The 19018-nt window shown below is 37.9% G+C and overlaps 1 protein-coding gene across 2 annotated transcripts in view; it reads left to right on the forward strand.

Annotated features, from left to right (window-relative positions):
* TMEM255B (transmembrane protein 255B) overlaps positions 1 to 19018 on the forward strand; it is a 72102-nt gene that overhangs the window by 19836 nt on the left and 33248 nt on the right. Inside the window, exon 3 of one of the 2 annotated variants that reach the window (XM_060235087.1) lies at positions 3043 to 3105. The exons of the other annotated variant lie outside the window; for it this stretch is intronic. Coding sequence (XP_060091070.1) covers positions 3043 to 3105 — 63 coding nt within the window. The remainder of the gene's footprint in view (positions 1 to 3042; positions 3106 to 19018) is intronic. 2 annotated transcript variants of the gene reach the window in all.

Consider the following 19018-nt stretch of genomic DNA (forward strand, 5'->3'; position numbering starts at 1 on the left):
TATTTGTTAATAATTATGGTTATCATAATATTTGGTCCTGCATATGAAACTTGTGCATAGTTATATAGCTCAGGTTGTTTGGAGCAATCTTTAAACATGGTCCTTTTAAAATTAAAATTCCATAATCTTTTAAATGCACTTTTTTTTTTCCTGTACAACAAGCAATTGCGTTTAAATGGCCTATTTCAGTTCTGAAGTTGTTGCAGGCTTATAGATCCAGTAATTAAGAATACTTTGCTAGTTAATATAGCATGGAATGCCCCATTATCCATATATGTCTTCAGTTTACCAAGATAGATCCAAAAGTTATGCTACAATAGTTCTGAGTAGTTGTCCTTGGAAAAGGAAGGATAAATTTAAAGAAAAGAATAGCTCTCTCCTGGCTTTCTTTAGCCATCATGGCAGCATTGGTAATGAATTACTAAAATCACAATTTCAAGCCTGAATACGAAAGAAATTTGACATATATATTCATATAGTGTTCTATTGAATAATGGGCAAATCCTGTCTACGGATCAGTTGAAAGAGACAGTGCTCTGGTTTCAATACCTGCAATTACAGACGTTTCTAAACCTAGAGGGCTTTTTAAAAAACTGCATTTGCAGGTCTTTTCTATGCATGTTCTTTCTTGGGTGGGGGGTTTCTTCCCTTTCTAGGCTGTTATGTGCTTTTGCCCAAAATACAGCCAGGTTAGAGTGACAGTCTCAAATTGATAAAGGATATACACAAAACCAAATGGAAGGTGGTTTCCTTCAGTCTCCATAACTATAGTCATATAGGATTCTGGCCCAGTGGTATATTATTCCTGACAGAATACACCACATTGCAGGAACTGCAGGATGAGGAGAACTTTCTACCATGCATTAGTCCTCTACATGTCATGATTAATCCCGACACTTTAAGAGCATTCATTTGATGATATTAGCACTCTGTTGTAATTCAGTGCTTTCTGTGTTGCATTTTTGTCTCTCCCCACTAATCTATTTTGTGGAAATTTTAAAAACTCAACATGCAATTGCCATGCCAGGCTGTTCCATGAGAACATTCAAAGCACTACTGATGTTCCCCAGGTCGACTGAGTCTTTATAATTCGAAACCTCTGATTTGCATCCAGCATAATAAATTATTGCCTGTTCTTCACTGGGTTGCCTGATTCTCTTACCATTTGTGAATGTAATTGGAAATTATCTATCTGGTTGCAGGTGATGGGATTAGGAGATTTGTATTTGCTTGGGCAATGTGCTTAGCAGTTTGTAGTTTTCAGAAGTCCCTGCTCCTTTTTATTTCTATTTTATCTATATAATGTATGTCTGCCCTTCTTCCTAATGTAGGGATCCAAGACAAGTGATCAAACCACACCATTCAGATCTAACTAGACACCACCTGTAGTATATAAGGGCTGCTCTAGTTGTTGCCCATTGGAAGGGGCCATTGTTGTCTCTCCCTGCCCTTCTACACAATGATTAGTCCATGATGGAGTCTGAGAGTGAGAGGCCAAGCTGATGGAAGGAATCTTGTTCTCTCTCCTTCTGCAGAAAGGCTGCCTGTTTATGAAGGCCTGAGGAATAGATTATTTGTATGATCATTATAAGTGACCAATGGTGCTGTCTTAAGCAGAGTTACAGCCCTTTAAGTCAGTTGAAGTCAATGGGCTTAGAAGGGTATAACTCTGCTTAGGGGGGCCCTGCTGGTTCCCAGACAGCATCCCAGCATGCAAACTCACAATTTGTCCTCTCTATGGAATCACTGCCATTGTGTCTGTTTCTCACTTTTGCTACACTAACCATTTCCAGAAAGTTTGTGACAGTGGTTGTTGAAATGCTTCCTGAACTGCCAAAGAAACACAGTAAACATTATTTTAAGATGATGATAGAAGTAGCATTTTTGTTTGTTACTTCATTTTCCTGTTGGGACTAAGAGCCTGAGAATTACTATTTGTGCATGATGTTAATGGTGAACAAACACCATTCAGATCTAACTAGACAACTGTCCTTTTAACAAAGGTGCACAGTCTATATTCTAGATTTATCATGGTACTGATCCATCTGTTCAAAATCAGAAAGAACAAATGTTCAGTCATTCATACAGCCAGCTGTACATGTAGATAACGTGAATTTATGGATGCACAATAGGATGTCTGAAAACAGCTTGCATTAGTGAGACCAAACTCCCTTTAGTTTTCAGTAAAAGCAAAAATATTTGACTCACTAAAGCCCATTGCCTCATTCTCAATCTCCTAAATGTGGCTAGACAATCAGGATAATGCAAAGCCTTGCATCTTCCCTTTTGTCCTTTTCTTGTGAACTGAGTTTCTCTGCTGTTGTTTGTGATAGCCATAGCACAGAGTTATACCTAACACTAAAATGAAAGTTTTGCAAACTCTGATTAATATTAATCTAAGCATGGTTAGCAGTATCCTCAGGGCAGAGAGCATAGCATTTTAGCTGTGTTGAACCCAAATGTGGATGGCTGCTTAAACTAGTTGTGTAAGCCTGATCTCTTAACAGTGATTAAGTAAGCAGGGGATAGTAGATTGTTGGCAGACCAAATTTTTCATTAATGAAGGCAGGGCTTTTTTTTGTAGCAGGGACTCGTTTGCATATTAGGCTGCACACCCCTGATGTAGCCAGTCCTCCAAGAGCTTGCATGGCTCTTAGTTCAGGGCTCTGTTAGCTCCAGAAAGATTGGCTACATCAGGGGTGTGTGGCCTAATATGCAAAGGAGTTCCTGCTACAGAAAAGAAAGCCCTGAAATGGAATTTTCCCACCTCTCTCCTCTAACCTCAGCCCACTTCTTTGCAAAAATTGCTGTTCCTGAGGGTTGAGAGCCATGAAGAATGAGATGGGGGGCTCTGTAGCAGAAGGGAGAATAGGGCAAAATTGCCACTTTAGTTTGGATCCAACCTGTTATATGCAAAAGAGGTTCTTGTCTAATAAAGCATGGCACTTCATTCACTGTCTTGTTCTGCATAACTAAAATTACATACATCTTGTCTTAAGTAGCCAATATGACTTATTTTTCTTGGTTTATTGTTTGCCATAGCTTGGCTTTGGATCCTTCCTAGGGATTATTGGTATCCATCTGGTGGAGAACCGGAAACAAATGGTAAGCAAGCTTGACATTTAAATCCTGTTTTTAAAATAAAAAAATTAATAGGTTTAATTTGAATAAAAATGAGAAAATGTATGATCCAAGTAGTAATGAAAGTGATTCTGAGGGTAATCCTGAAAGAAATCCTGAATGCTTCTGTTTTTTATAGCAGTTCCTGGTGATATTCAGAGAAGTTTCAAACCAGTAAAAAGTTCAAGATTCCACTCACTAGTTTTTCTAGACTAACCTACCTCACAGAGTTGATGGATTTCGATTCTATTCTATAAACGTGGTGCATTCTGTGGAGATAGAATCAAGATGGGTAGCTGTGTTAGTCTACCTGTAGCAGTAGGAAACAGTAAGAGTCTAGCAAGGTGCTTCTGGACTACTACTCTTTTCTACTGCTATAAACAGACTAACATGGCTACCCATCTTGATCTACCTCACAGAGATATTGTGAGGAAAAAATGGGGAAGGAAGATGTAAATCACCCTGAACTCCCTGGAGGAAGAGTGTGATAAGAATGGATGCAAAGTTGGCATCTTAATATTGTGCAGGTAGTTTCTCAGCAGATAGTTTTGGCGGGTAAGTTGTCTGATATAAAAATGTGCCTGTGGATAGCTAAAACTGCAGTCCTTAGCACAGTTACTAGCAAAACACCACTGAATGCTGGGGGGTTGTACTTGTGAGAAAATATATTCAGAACTGGGCTGCATGGTTTGTTAGAGTACCTCTTTTGACAACGGGTTTCAGTGTAAAAGGTGTGTATGATTATCAGTTTACATTTGATTTGCTTCTTGTGTGAGAGAAGAAGTGAGATTACTCAAAAGATACAAAATGAAATTTAATGACAGTATGTCACATCAGCTCAATGACCACCTGAGTGTAGGTGGCTTGAAGCAGAACGTGTGTCTGACACACTTTCTGCTACTTACTTGTTTAGCTGATCAGGGGGTGGCTGTGTGGGTAGAATGCTTGGAATAGAAAGCACTACTTGTAAGCTTTGTCTGCCAAGCATCCCCCTCTGCAGTGGCCAGCTAGCTGACTGGAAGTCTTGAAGTGTAAGGCCTGCTGGAAGTGATTTCTACTGCAAGCCCCTCTAGGTGGCTGGTGGAGGCTTTTGGCATTGGAAGGCTTGGGGTAGCTTATCACAGCACGGACCACAGGAACCAGTAGGGCAGGGAATAATACAATGCCTCATTCCTTCAGAGTTCTTGTGAGTCCCCCACTGGTCAGGTCATAAAATCCAACAATTAAAATAATCCATAAAAACAGAGGACAGCACAGGAATCAAACAGCAGAACACACCACCATCTTCATTAACTCCAAAGTCCAAATTAAAAAGTAAGAAAACCCCAAGGTATTAAACTAATAGCAAGGCAGTTGTCTTGGCCTTTTAAAAATCTTATTGTTTAAGCATTCCAGAGATGGCTTTAGCTTCCTTCTCATGACTGTCTTTATTGCCATCAACAGGGACTCTAGTTAAAGCCAGGAAATGTGCTTATCTCAATTTAATCAATAAAAGAGCATCTGTGAATGGAAATTCTTGGTTGATAGATGGCTGCAGTGCCTCAGCTGGTGTTCTGTACACTTATATTGATTTATGATTTTATTATCCTTTTCTTTAGTGGTGGGTAGGTGTTTCTTGATTATATTTTTGGTAGGCTTAACTTGTAATCAAGTGTTTTCATTGATGCTTACCAGGGGAGTATTAAGTAGCACAGTGTGACTGTTGAAATGTTGCTTCCTAATGTTGGCTGTAAATTGTGTTTCTCTGTTCCATGTCATGGTCATTCTGTTTTTTGACATCTCAGAGTCAGCTCCCATGAGACGGTAGAGGTGGCTGGCTTGGGCTTAAAAGCCTGCTCATATAAGTCCAGACAACTAATGTGAAATCATCTTTTTCCTCTGAAATACTGCATTTTCCTCAGCCACAATTTTTTTTTATTTTTTTCAGTTCACAGAAAAGAGGATGCAATCTTGTGACCTCCTTCATTACATTTCTAGACCACTCACATTAGCAGTTGTTTGAAGCAAGTTGTTTTTTTGTTGGAATCAACTTGCCACTGATAATACAAAATCACAGGGGGGAATTGATTTGAAGGCCACCAAGCTCATACTGCATCCCTCTCTTTACCCCAGGGCTCACTCCTTCACATATCCCTAAATATCAGGGGTGGTCAAACTGTGACTCACAAGCCACATGTGGCTCTTTCACAAATATAGTGTGGCTCTCAAAGCCCCCACCACCCTGTCAGCCAGCTTGGAGAAGGCATTTGTCTCTTTAAATCTCTTCTCCAACCAAGCCAATTGGCAGCTTGGAGAATGCATTTAAAGTTAAAGTTGCTTTCTTTCCACCTCTTCCACCCTCACCATTCCTTCCTTCCTTCCTTCCTTCCTTCCTTCCTTCCTTCCTTCCTTCCTTCCTTCCTTCCTTCCTTCCTTCCTTCCTTCCTTCCTTCCTTCCTTCCTTCCTTCCTTCCTTCCTACCTACCTACATCTGATGTTCATGTCTTGTGGCTCTCAAACCTCTGACATTTATTCTATGTGGCTCTTACATTAGGCAAGTTTGGCCACCCCTGCTATAGATCAAACCTGTATATTTTGTTACATTTCAAGCTGAATGCAGCTTCCCAGCATTTAATGGGAGCCTTCCAGATAATTGACAATATTGGTGTTCTGACAGAAAGCAAAAACATGATTTTAGGGGTCCTTGTCGTACATTCACGGTCTGCATTTGACTTGGTGGGTTCTAAATTGTGAATGTTTGTCCTAAGGAGAAAAATACAAGAGTTCTGGAAAAGGTCAATCCCCTCTGTCACCAAATAAGTTTAATATAGGGAAAATTTCTTTCTTGATCCTGTTATATCAAACAGGCTTTGAATGTAAAACAAAACTGAGCTACTGAATCTCCCTGAGAAAAGATCTACTTTGAATACCCAACCAATCAAGGTATTACTATTCCCAGAGAAAACAAGTCAACATTGGAATGAGAACCACACCATTCTCATTTGTAGAAGTATAAATTCTGTCAGAAACTATGTATGGTTATTTAGTATTATGAATAGGTCAGTGTGGATTGTTGTGAGCAATCTTTCCCCCAGCAGCCATTTCGAACCCTGTGGAAGTTGATTCCTGTAGTCATATGACCCACATTAAGTAATAGCCATGCATGTTGATGGGATGCGGTGATGAAGGGGGCAAAATGACTTTTATTGCTTCAACTGTCAGCAAAGCTAGCTCAGCTGACAGAAGAGAGAAGATTTTGCCCCTTTCACTCTCCTCTTGATAGCCCACTGACCCAGGTAGCTGTTACTCCCTGTGAATACTGGTACTCTTGGAATCAACTTTCCAGGGGTCAGAAATAGTTTGTGGAGAGGGGAAATTCAGAAAAGAATCCTTTCCCAAGTGGATCATTGCATTTTGTTTGAGCATGGGACAAGAACCTGTAGTTACCATGGCTGGCTGAACATGACCAGATGTTCAGTACAAGCTGGCAGCCATTATAACTGTATTTAAGGTTGGTCAGTACAGGACTGGCCTATAGGCTGACAAGGTCAGTTGCAGATAAAAGGCCCATCAGCCATTTTCATTTTGCTCAGAGCACCCAGAAAGATCAAAGGCTGAATGAAAGATTGTCCTTGTATGCTCTGTCTGTTCTAGGTTAATGGAGACCTCTGTGTATATCTTCCAAGAGAATCACTCCCCAAATCTTGAAGCCAGCTCTGAGTCTATTAGTCATGATGCAGATATCACTTCTCACTTTCATCCTTACCATGTCTAGAAATATATGAAGATAGTTCCAAGGGAACCAGCATTACATGCATAAACAGTACACAGAATATGAATAGTTCTTACTGTTAACAGTTCCAAATATTGCTGCTGAGATAGTGAGACATGCTGCAGTCCCATGTAGATGTGCATATGTGTACTTCCAGTTGACATAGAACTATCTTTGTATGGTTGTGAGAACTTGCAGCATGTGGTAGAAATTTTGGTGTTACTGCAGCATGCATGACCTGAATTGATTCTTAATAGAGTAATTATGTGGTGTATCCATGAAGGCCGTTAAAAGGAGAAATTACTGTCCCAGCCAGATACGTTTTGTAAAAAAGAAACCTAAGAATGCTAGACCAAATGAAGCCTGAACTCTCTGTAGAAGCTAAAAATGACTAAATCAAGACTATCATACTTTGGGACTTCCAGGATTTGGAGAATGCTGAGCTGTCCTGCCTTTCTAAGGGGGGCAGACTGGAGCTTCTGTTCGGGGTAGTAAAGGGCAAATTTTTGCCTTTTGCCTACTTTTCTCAGTGAGAGATTAGTCCAAGATATGCAGAGGAAACTTTGAGGTGATTTACATTGGCTAAAAGGGAGCCCTGGGTGGGGGGCTCCTTTGAGGCTTTGAGGGATCCCCGGAGAAGAGTTGCATATTCATCATCTGCAGAAGCTTACAGAGTCATTTATTTGACATAAGCTTGACAAGATCCTAATCTTCTTTGAGACTGCTAAACATCTGATGCTGTATGAGACCAGTGTTGATCTGGATAACCTTAGAAGAAGGTACTGATTGTTATCTACCATTCCAGGACTATTTTAAAGCAAACAAAATAATATTAGAAGGTGGGAAAGAGAAAGTTTGAAAGCTTGGAAGAAGAGGAGGAGAAGGGGTGAATTTTGGACTTTGTTAAATTAAGGACAGTGTTAAAAATTGGAAAGGAATTTATTGTTTTGTCTACCTGTGGTCGTGGAGTGAAAGCACCACCATCAGAGATCTGCAGTTTCTACAGTCAACCCAGGAAATAAGTCAAGTATCATGAGACTTTGTTACTAGTGAGAACGTGACTTGGGGCAAGCAAAGCAGGAAGTCACTATTGAAGAAGTGGACCTACTCTAGGATTATACTACCATAGAAAAACATTGGCGGCCATTACTGGGAGGCTAAATTTTTAAAAAATTAATATCTGAGCCTGGGAAGGTCGGAGGATGGCAAAAGTAGGCTCATTTGAAAGGGCGAGTTCTAATCTATCAAACCTGATAGTTGACATTTAATTTGGTGATATCAAATTTTTCGCTGTTTTTTTAATGTCAGTCAAAGGTAACCTGTGCAAGGGCTGCCTCATTGGAGAAGATGCAAGATCAGTTGGAAGCAATGGAAGCTAGGATGATGAAAGGGGTAGAAAAGATGATAAATGCTTGCAAAAAAGAACTTAAAAAGATATTGAGGACTTTAAAAAAGAAATAGAAGAGCTTAGAAATGAAACAATGGTGGTGTCAAAAAAAAGTGCAGGAGGTAGAAGGGAAAGTTAAACTCCAGGATTCCACCTTATTAAAAATGCAAGAAAAAATAACAATCCATGACTGTAAATTGATGGAGACACAAATACGTCTGAGAGGAGTACCTGAAGAAGAAGGGACAGACTTAAAAGAACATGTAATAAAAATAATTGCTGATTTCTTGGAGGAAGATCCTGAAGGGACTAGAAATATGTATGATTATATGTATAGAGTGAATTCATCATATGCCAAGAAAAATGACTTACCAAGAGATGTGGTTATAAGATATATGACAAAAGAAATGGTGGGGAAAATCTTGAATAAAAATTTTGAAAAGACATTGATAGTGGGAGGAAGCAGAGTAAGAATAACGAAAGAATTGCCAAGACAAGTGATAAATGACAGGAAAACATATAAGAAATTAACAGAAAAACTACGTGACAATGGAATGAGGTATAGATGAATAATACCTGAAGGTTTGAGCTTTGAGCTACAAGGAAGAAGGATTACAATTACAAATACACAGGAGTTGCATATATTTTATGAGGAGAATAAAGAATTTGCACCATGATGGATTATAAATTATTATATTGGAATGTAAATGGACTAAATTCACCACAAAAAAGAAAGGCAATATTTCATTGGATTAAAAAACAAAACTGTAATATAATTTGCTTACAAGAAGTTCATATTAAACAAAAGGATTATAAATTTTTATGGAATAAACAATTGGGACTGGAATTTTTTTCACTGGCTGAACAGAAGAAAAGGGGTGTGATTTTTTATATTAAACAAGAATTGGACCCAAAAATAATATTTAAAGATAAAGATGGAAGATTTGTGGCAGTAGAAGTAATAATAAATGCGAAAAAACCTTATTATTGGGACTGTATGCACCAAATGGTGCAAAAGATGGTTTTTTAAAAGACATTATAAAACAACTTGATGAAGTGACATACAACCAGGTCATGATTATGGGAGACTCTAATGGAACAATTCAGAATACATTGGACAGATCTGGGGGGAAAAATAACAATAAAGAAGGAAAATTGCCAAAATCCTTCTTTGAACTGGTTAAACAAGAAAACTTGGAAGACATATGAAGAAAATTTAATCCTGAAGTACAAGATTATACATTTTTTTCAGCAAGACATAATACTTTTTCCAGAATTGAAAAAGTATGTTATAGGGTACAAAGGACTTAGGCCTTATAACTAAGAAAATAGAGATCTTACCAAAGATAGGTGCAGATCATAACCCAATATTATGGATTACAAAATTGTCTTAAAAAGTGAGAAGATGGAGATTAAATGAAGATTTACTACAAAATAAAGAATTAGTGACATTGCTAGAAAATGAAACTAAAGCTTTCTTCCAAATAAATGATAAAGATGATATAGAATTTCAGATGGTGTGGGATGCTTATAAAGCCGTAATGAGATGAATATTGATTACATTAAACAATAAGGACAAAAGGGCAAAAGAGAAACAGATGTTGGACATTCAAAATGAAATAAAGAAAAAAGAAGGGGAACTGAGGAAAAGGCCAGGGAAAAAGAAAATTATAAGGGAGATTACAATACTATAAGCACAAATGAGACATTTGTTAAATAAGGAATTGGAATGGAATTTGAAAAAATTACAACAGAAGTCCTTTGAGGAAGCGAATAAACCTGGAAAGTATTTGGCCTGGCAACTGAAAAAAAGAGAGGAAGTAAAATTATTAATAAAATTGTGGTTGATGGAAGAGAAATGGTAGATCAAGAAGGAATAAAGACAAAATTTTTCAAGTACTATGCTAAATTATTTAAAGGTATTAAAGTAAAGAAGGAAAGGATGGAAGCGTATTTGCAAAAGATTAAAATAGCACCCTTAACTGAATATATGAAAAAAATTTTGAATGATCCAATTGAAAAATAGAAATTGAAGCAGCGATTAATGCAATGAAAATTGGGGAAGCACCTGGGCCAGATGGATATACGGCAAAATGTTTTAAAATTTTTAAAGACGAATTAGTACCGAAACTTCAAAAATTGATGAATATCATAAGAATAAAAGGGAAAATACCAAATACATTGAAGGAAGCTATAATTTCTTTGATTCCTAAGGAAGATAGAGATGTCACGAATGTAAAGAACTATAGACCAATTTCATTACTAAATAATGACTATAAGATATATACAAGAATTTTGGCAGAACAACTTGAACAATATTTGATAAATTTCATAAAGGAAGACCAAGCGGGATTTCTCCCTAAAAGGCAAATAAGAGACAATATTAGAACTGTTGTAAATATTGTAGAATATTATGAAAGACATCCAGAGAAGGAAGTTGCATTATTCTTTGCGGATGCATAGAAAGCTTTTGACAATTTGAACTGGGACTTTATGTTTGCAGTAATGGAGAAAATAGAGTTGGGGGAAAACTTCATAAGAATGATAAAGGCAATATATACTGAACAACGTGCAAGGTTATGTATAAATGCAGATCTTACAGATGAAATGATAATCAGCAAAGGTACAAGACAAGGTTGTCCGCTTTCACCTTTGTTGTTTATAATGATTCTTGAAATTTTATTGATGCAAATACAAGATGATAAAGAAATAGAAGGGTTGAGAGTTAAAGGATTTATTTACAAATATAGAGCATTCGCAGATGATATGTTTATAAATGAAAATCCTACCCAAGTAACACCTTTGTTGTTAGCTAAAATACAAGAATGTGGAGAATTGGCGGGATTTTATGTTAATAAAGAAAAATAAAAAAAATTATGTAAAAATATGCAAGTAAATAAACAAAAGGAGTTGCAGAGACTAACAGGATGTGAACTTACCTCTAAAGTAAAATATTTGGGTGTGGAAATAACAATGAAGATTATTGACCTGTTCAAAAATAACTATGAAAAGCTATGGCGTAAAATGGATGAAGATATGATAAAATGGAATAAGCTTAACTTGTCATTGCTTGGAAGAATAGCTGCAATTAAGATGAATATTTTGCCGAGAATAATGTATTTGTTTCAAACTATTCCGATTGTGAAAGACAGTAAACAATTTAACAAATGGCAAAGGAAGATTTCGGAATTTGCATGGGCTGGGAAGAAACCAAGGATTAAAATGAAAGTTTTAATAGATGCTAAAGAAAGAAGAGGATTCCAATTACCATATTTAAGATTATATCATGAAGCAGTTTGTTTAGTGGAAATAAATCAAGGTCATGGAAATAAATTCGGCTGGCACGCTTATATGTATTATGGGAAGAAAAAGATGGATAGTTTTTTCTCTCACCATTATATAAGAAATAATTTGTTGAATACCTGGATGAAATATAAGAAATATGGTGATGAAAGAAAACCATTATGGATAGTGCCAGCAGAAGTGATAAAAATAACAGCTGAGGTGAGGAAAAATGACTGTCATACAATCAACTATTAAAAATACAAAGTGGCAAAATAGAATTGAAAACTGCTGTGGAGTTGAATAACAAATACGATTGGTTTCAAATGCAACAAATAAAGAGTTTGGTGGAAAATGATATTAAAACTGAAGGAATAAGACAAGAGCAAACAGAAATGGAAAAAGTTCTGCTTGGAGATAATGAAAAATCAATTTCAAAAACTTATAAGTTACTTTTAAAATAGTCTACAGAAGATGAAGTAGTGAAATCTCAAATGATTAAATGGGCAATAAATGTAAATAAAGAAATACAGATGGATACATGGGAATATTTATGGAAGAACTCTATGAAACTTTCAACATGTCAGAGTATTAAAGAGAACTTTTAAAATGATGTATAGATGGTATATGACTCCTAAAAAATTGGCAAAGATGAATAACAAGATGCCAGACAGATGTTGGAAATGCAAAAAACATGAAGGTTCTTTCTACCATATGTCGTGGACTTGTGAAAGAGCGAAAAAGTATTGGCAGATGATCCAACAAGAAATTTCTAGGATCTTGGGATATGAATTCAAGAAAGCTGCAGAGACTTTTCTGTTGGGATTACAAATTGAAAAATTTCCAAAAGAAGATAGAACTATAATTTGGTACTTGCTTTCAGCTGCTAGGACACTATATGCGCAGTTATGGAAGCAAGAAAAAATACCAGAAAAATGGGATTGGATTGTAAAAGTTATGACATGGAGTGAGATGGATAAATTAACAAGAACTTTAAGAGACTATGATTTAGAAGATTTTAAAAGGGAGTGGAAAAAATGTAGAAGTTATGTAGAAGATGAGTGGAAAGTAAAAGGACTTTGGACAATTTTTGATAATGATTAAACTTTAGAAGAAAGAAGAATATTAATTTTAGTTCTTAGTAATTAAGAGTACTTTTTAATGTTAGTATTTTGAGTAAATAACACTGGCGGGGGTCAAGTAATGGGGGGAGGGGTGATTAGAAAGAAGCATATGGGATAGATGAAAAGAAGTCATTAACGGAGATTGTTACCATATGTTATCAATAAAATTGTTTAAAACACAAGACTATCATACTTTGGTCACATTATGAGAAGTCACTGGAAAAGACAATAATGCTAGGAACACTTGAATGTAGCAGGAAAAGAGGAAGACCTTCACCCAACACGAGATGGACGAATTCAATAAAGAAAGCCATGGTTTTGCAAGACCTGAACAAGGCTTTTAACAATACGAATTTTTGGAGGTCATTAATTCATAGGGTCACTATAATTTGGAAGTGACTTGACAGCACTTACACACACAGAGCTTTTAAAATAATGTAGTTCCACCTTGGGATAGAAGGATACACTGTAAACTGAAGAGGGAAAATGAATGGGGTCAATAAAAACCACCAGTGGAGTGTCACTGGCAGAACAAGTACCTCTAGCCCCTTCTTATCTTCTGTAGCCCTTCTCACCACTCAGAAAATGTGGACTGCAGTGTGGGATGGGGGAGCTGCAGCTTGATGGAAAAATCATGAAAATAATGGATTTTCCCATATGTGAGCAGCAGTGCTTTCTGCTTATGGACTAGCCCAGTGGCTTCAGTACAACTGTAGTGGGAATCAAGTAAAAAGGTAAAAGTAGTCCCCTGTGCAAGCAGCAGTCATTTCTGACTCTGGGGTGATGTCGCATCACGACGTTTTCACGGCAGACTTTTACGGGGTGGTTTGCTGTTGCCTTCCCCAGTCATCTACACTTTACTCCCAGCAAACTGAGTACTCATTTTACCGACCTCAGAAGGATGGAAGGCTGAGTCAACCTTGAGCTGGCTCCTTGAATCCAGCTTCTGCCAGGATTGAACTCAGGTCATGAGCAGAGCTTGGACTGCAGTACTGCAGCTTACCACTCTGCACCATGTGGCTCCTGGGAATCAGGTAGTTAACCATAAAAGTAGTGTCTCCAGGTGCACCCTCATTGCATCGAATGAGACATCCAAAATTCCAATGTGCTCTGAGTGAATATTTGAATGCCAGTGGGGGATGCACATCCCACACACCTCTTTTTAGCTTTGGCTGCTGCTGCTTGTGCATTTTGCTTGCATTTGAAGCAAACAGGAGTTAAAATAGAGCAGCCTTAAGCAGAATTTTAAAAGGACGCCTAGTGCTGTACTGGCTTAGCTTAACCTTTCATAAATTGAGGTCCTGGTTAATTGTTTGTTTCTATCCTCCTCATACTGCAGGCTATTGAGCCAGAACATGACGAGACAGAAATGGCCATTTGCATGCAGAGGCAATTAACCAGTTTTTAAAATGTGCACATGCAGTTTTATTCCTGCAGATGTTAGATTTTTGTCAGCAGCGGCCCAGATGGTGACTCTCATAGTTTAAGCTACAAATTCAACCCTTCATAAAATATTTGGATGGATAATGTTCTCTTCTTAAAATGCTGATACTGAGCAATTTGAAGAACCAAAATATGGTTGTGATTTATTTTTTGATTTAGCGGCTTCAACTAGGGATTTATTTTTTGATTTAGCGGCTTCAACTAGGGAAGCAAATCTGAAAAGCAGAAACTATGTTGCTTTGTGCTTCAGAACTCTTTGGACATTTTCATAAATAACAGCAAGGCTCACTTGTCATGGAATTTGTTGTTAGCTCATTTTGTTAGGAACATGTGTATTCTAGACATATGGAAGTAGCCCATACTTACAGTAATTATGGTACAGTATAAGGATAACCTCTTGCCCTGGATAGCCCAGGCTAGTCCGATCTCATCAGAGCTCAGAAGCTAAGCAAGATCAGCCCTAGTTTATATTTGGATGGGAGCTCCAGGGTTGTGATGTAGAGGCAGGCAATAGCAAACCACCTCAGAATGGTCCTTGTCTTGAAAACCTTGCAAGGTTGCCATAAATCAGCTGTGACAATGGCATTTCATTTTCCACCACCTCTAAGGACTACTTCCTTTCTACTAGCCCTGCTGCCCTGGATCTTAATAATAGCTAAAGCAAGCACTAATTCCTGGCATCAACTCGCATACACCAGTAATAAGGGTCTGTGATTAGATAATAGGGTATTGTGATACCGTAAGTTTTAAAAAACACTGAAAATCCAAAGCGAGTTGAGAAGCAGAAATAAAGCTCATTAGAATGGGGAATAATACAGGGGTCCAGAGAGGGATATTCATACACATGACTGGACAGAAAGAAAGACGATAACAAAATCATTCAGTTGAAATTTTATCAGTGCTAGCTTCTTGTGTTTCTCTTATGCCATATATGACTCATGGGTAGCTAAATTAGAAGAGCAATGGTATTTGATGCTGAAGAACATATATATGAACATATGAAGCTGCCTTATACTGAATCAGACCCTTGGTCCATCAAAGTCAGTATTGTCTACTCAGACTGGCAGAGGCTCTCCAGGGTCTCAAGCTAAGGTTTTTCACACCTGTTTGCCTGGACCCTTTTAGTTGGAGATGCCGGGGATTGAACATGGGACCTTCTGCTTACCAAGCAGATGCTCTACCACTGAGCCACCGTCCCTTCAGAACAGAGTCTGAATCAGTTGGAGGTGATGGTGAGATAGGAAAACACTTTTGGGATTCTTCTGTGATGTTATTTACAGTAAAGACAAACTATAAGAGGTCCAGAGATCATCCTATCTCTGAAACAACAACAACAACAACACAACAGGAACTTCATAGGGGGTTGATTCTGATTTGGTTTGTGCAAGGAAGGAGTAGGGGTTAAATTACTTATTTCCTGGGGAGCTTTGCAAATTAAAACCATTTGCTCTAGCATTGTTATGAGTTATCAAAGGAAAGAACATGACAGATCAACCATCCCATGGTTCCAATTCAAATTAGACTTCCATTCAGCTTCTGTCTCTATTTTCAAACACTGCGGGGGAGCTGATTACAGCATGCCGACTTGGTTATACCTGAGTTGCTTGAGGTCTATGTGTCTGAAGACTTTTTCCTAGCTCTTGGTATGTGCTGTAGTAGCATGTGGTCCTGATAGAAGGGGCTTCTGCTGTTGAGATGAGCTTTCTGACTTCTGTTCCAGTTCCAGTGCAAAACAGTGTCTGTATACAGGCATGAATTAGTTATACCTTTGGATAAACCATCAAGGCAGCAGCTAAATAATGAGCTATGGATAGAGTAACATCTTTGCCAGAAAACAAATATAACAAATGGAAATAATGCAAACTTACTGGGAAGTATGAAATCAATGGCGAAATAAAAGAAAATCTTATAGAAGAATGGAAATCACAACTGAATAAAAAAAATGCATCACAGATTCACAGAATTGGAAGGGACTTCCAGGGTCATCTAATCTAATCCCCCGCACAATGCATGGAATTTCACAAATACCTCCCCACCCACCACATCCAGTGACTCCTGTTCCATGCCTAGAAGATGGCAAAAAACTTCCAGGATCCCTGGCCAAACTGGGAAAAGCTGCTTCCTGACCCCAAATTGCAATCAGCATTTCCCTGGACATAAGAACAGTGTTTCCATCTTCACATTTCTACATGGACATGCCCTCTGTTCAGTCAGACTATCTGAGAATAATTAACTGAGTAAGGCATTATATCCAGCCAAGAAGAAGTGCTTTCCAAAGGTTGGAATAGTTAAGAATTTCAAATAATCTGGAAGCACTGGAAAAGATGGGGTACTCCACCTCAGAACGAGAACGTGCATTTCTTTTTGGCATCACTATATAACTTGAGATGATCCCTTCATTCTAAGTTGGTAAGTATCCTATTAATAACTAAAGGGAGATCTGAATGGAAACTTGGGAAGGGAATCCACAAGCTCGAGAGTCTTTCATCTACTGTTTTTGTCCAAGAAGATAAAAGAATCAAGCTTAGTCCATTTTAGAAGATCAGGAAGAAAAACTTGATTAAATAGAAAAAAAATAATCCGAATTTCACTACAGCTTTCCATGCTAACAAGGAATGGAACCAAGACTGGCGTCTAAATATAAGTTGGAATTTGAAATACAGTCAGGCGCTTGAAAAATGGCATGAAATTTTGATTGTAAAGATTCAATTTTAGAGAAAAGAACAGAAAACAAATTGGAGCACCATAAAACAAGAGATCTATCTGCCCCTTTAGTGCTGCTGGGGATCTGATTATTCACTCTAGTAAATATGTTTGTATTCAGGACTTTTTTTGTAGCAGGAACTCCTTTGCACTTTAGGCTACACCCCCTGATGTAGTCAATCCTCCAAGAGTCCGTGTAAGAAGAGCCCTGTAAGCCCTTGGAGGATTGGCTACATCATGGGGAGTATTGCCTAATATGCAAAGGAGTTCCTGCTACAAAAAAAGCCCTGTTTGTATTATTTTAGCAATGGAGCAGCCCCTGTTCATTACACCAGTGCTAGGAAGTACTGCAGGGCAATTGGTTGGCCACTGGGTAAAACAGGATGCTTGACTAGATAGATTATTGGTCTGGTCTAGCAGGGCTCTTCACATGTTCTTATTTCCGCAAGAAGACGAACAAGTATTTGATCTCAAGGAACAGAGAACTACATAATATATTGTATTTTTATTGTTTATATAAACATTTTTGAAATTGTTGTGAGCCATCATAGGGACTCTAGATAGGGTCAGAAGATAGCATTCACATTAACTAACGGAATAAAATAAATAATTTATTTATTGTAATTCAAAGAAATGCTGAACTGGGAGTTCAGCAGTGAAGGAAGCAGTGATTGGTGGGTTTAAATCTGCTGCTTGTTTCTGCAGCTATTAAGAATAGATCCTGTTCCTCTCTGCAGTGATCATACAGAGTTCTGCCCTTCATTATGCAAACCAGTGATGGAATGAGGGAAATGGTTTATCTGGCTATATGTATTTCCAAATCTTGAACATATATGAACATATTGAACATATTAAGCTGCCTTATACTGAATCAGACCCTTGGTCCATCAAAGTCAGTATTGTCTTCTCAGACTGGCAACGGCTCTCCAGGGTCTCAGGCTGAGGATTTTCACACCTATTTGCCTGGACCCTTTTTTGGAGATGCCAGGGATTGAACCTGGGACCTTCTGCTTCCCAAGCAGATGCTCTACCACTGAGTCACCGTCCCTCCCCTTAATTGATAAAAGTCTAAGCAGTAATCAATTAAAAAAACTCATTTGGATTGAAAGATAAAGAAAGTGTCAGGTCACCCGATAAACGATCTTAATTTACAAGTATATTCTTATTCTCTATGTGCTTTTTTAAGGGTGTGGGGGTTGCATTTTGGTATTGCTCAATAGTTTCCACCTCCCATCCTTGATAAAGCACTTAGTTCTTTGTCTCATCTCGAACATAAAATTATTTTAAAAACAGTTTCCCTCATGCTCTTGAAATTTGTATAAAGGAATGTATTTGAGTTCTCTTTAGCTCAAAGGTAAGTGTATAGTATATAATAAAATATACATTACACATACAACAATGAAGTTGTTGAATTATAGTAAATGGGTTTATTCTCCTCTCTACCACTTTCAGTATGTGGCTTTGGGAGAACATCATACATTTAATTTGTTTTATTAGCAGGCGAATTATGTTTAAATACTTTCCCCATAATCAGCTACATTGATAAGTGGTACTCCATATTTTGAACCTTATTCTGACTCGGAGGTTGCTCTTTTATAACTTTTTAGCCATTTTGATGATTGTTTGAACAACAGAATGCTTCAAGCATTTTGAAGGGAAGCTAATTAAGTGATCTTATAAACAGTCCTTCTTCCCTCAAGGGATGATTCTACAGTTGGGGAATTACAAAACTCTTTCCTCATTAGAAATCCATTGTAATAGTAGCAAGTGCTATAGCTAGAATAGACATTAATGAATAATGAACACCCAGTACCCATGACATAATCGTATCTTCTGTGCTGTGACCGTCCGAAAGTGATGTCTCAATTACAGCACTGCTATTACCAAGGCGCCGACCTTTGGAAAGGCTAGGGTGACAGCGCATAAATTGTGAGGCTGGGTGCCTATTGCAGTGATAAGACTTCTTAATAGCTGAGGAGTGGGTAGCAGTGCAGGATCAAATGTATTTTAATTTTCACGGTATGAGGTGAAGCACATTTTACGGTACATTTGTGTTTGGGGATGGAGTGGGGTAGGGAATCTGCTAGACAGACTTCCCATGATAATTGTGGTAAATTGCTTGACAACTCTGATCCTTTAACGAATAACACCCACTACCAGTTTGATGGTACATGTAGCTCTGTCCTGATGGTACCACCTCAAGCAGGC

The sequence above is a fragment of the Heteronotia binoei genome, chromosome 3 (assembly GCF_032191835.1).
Source record: "Heteronotia binoei isolate CCM8104 ecotype False Entrance Well chromosome 3, APGP_CSIRO_Hbin_v1, whole genome shotgun sequence".
NCBI lineage: Eukaryota > Metazoa > Chordata > Lepidosauria > Squamata > Gekkonidae > Heteronotia > Heteronotia binoei.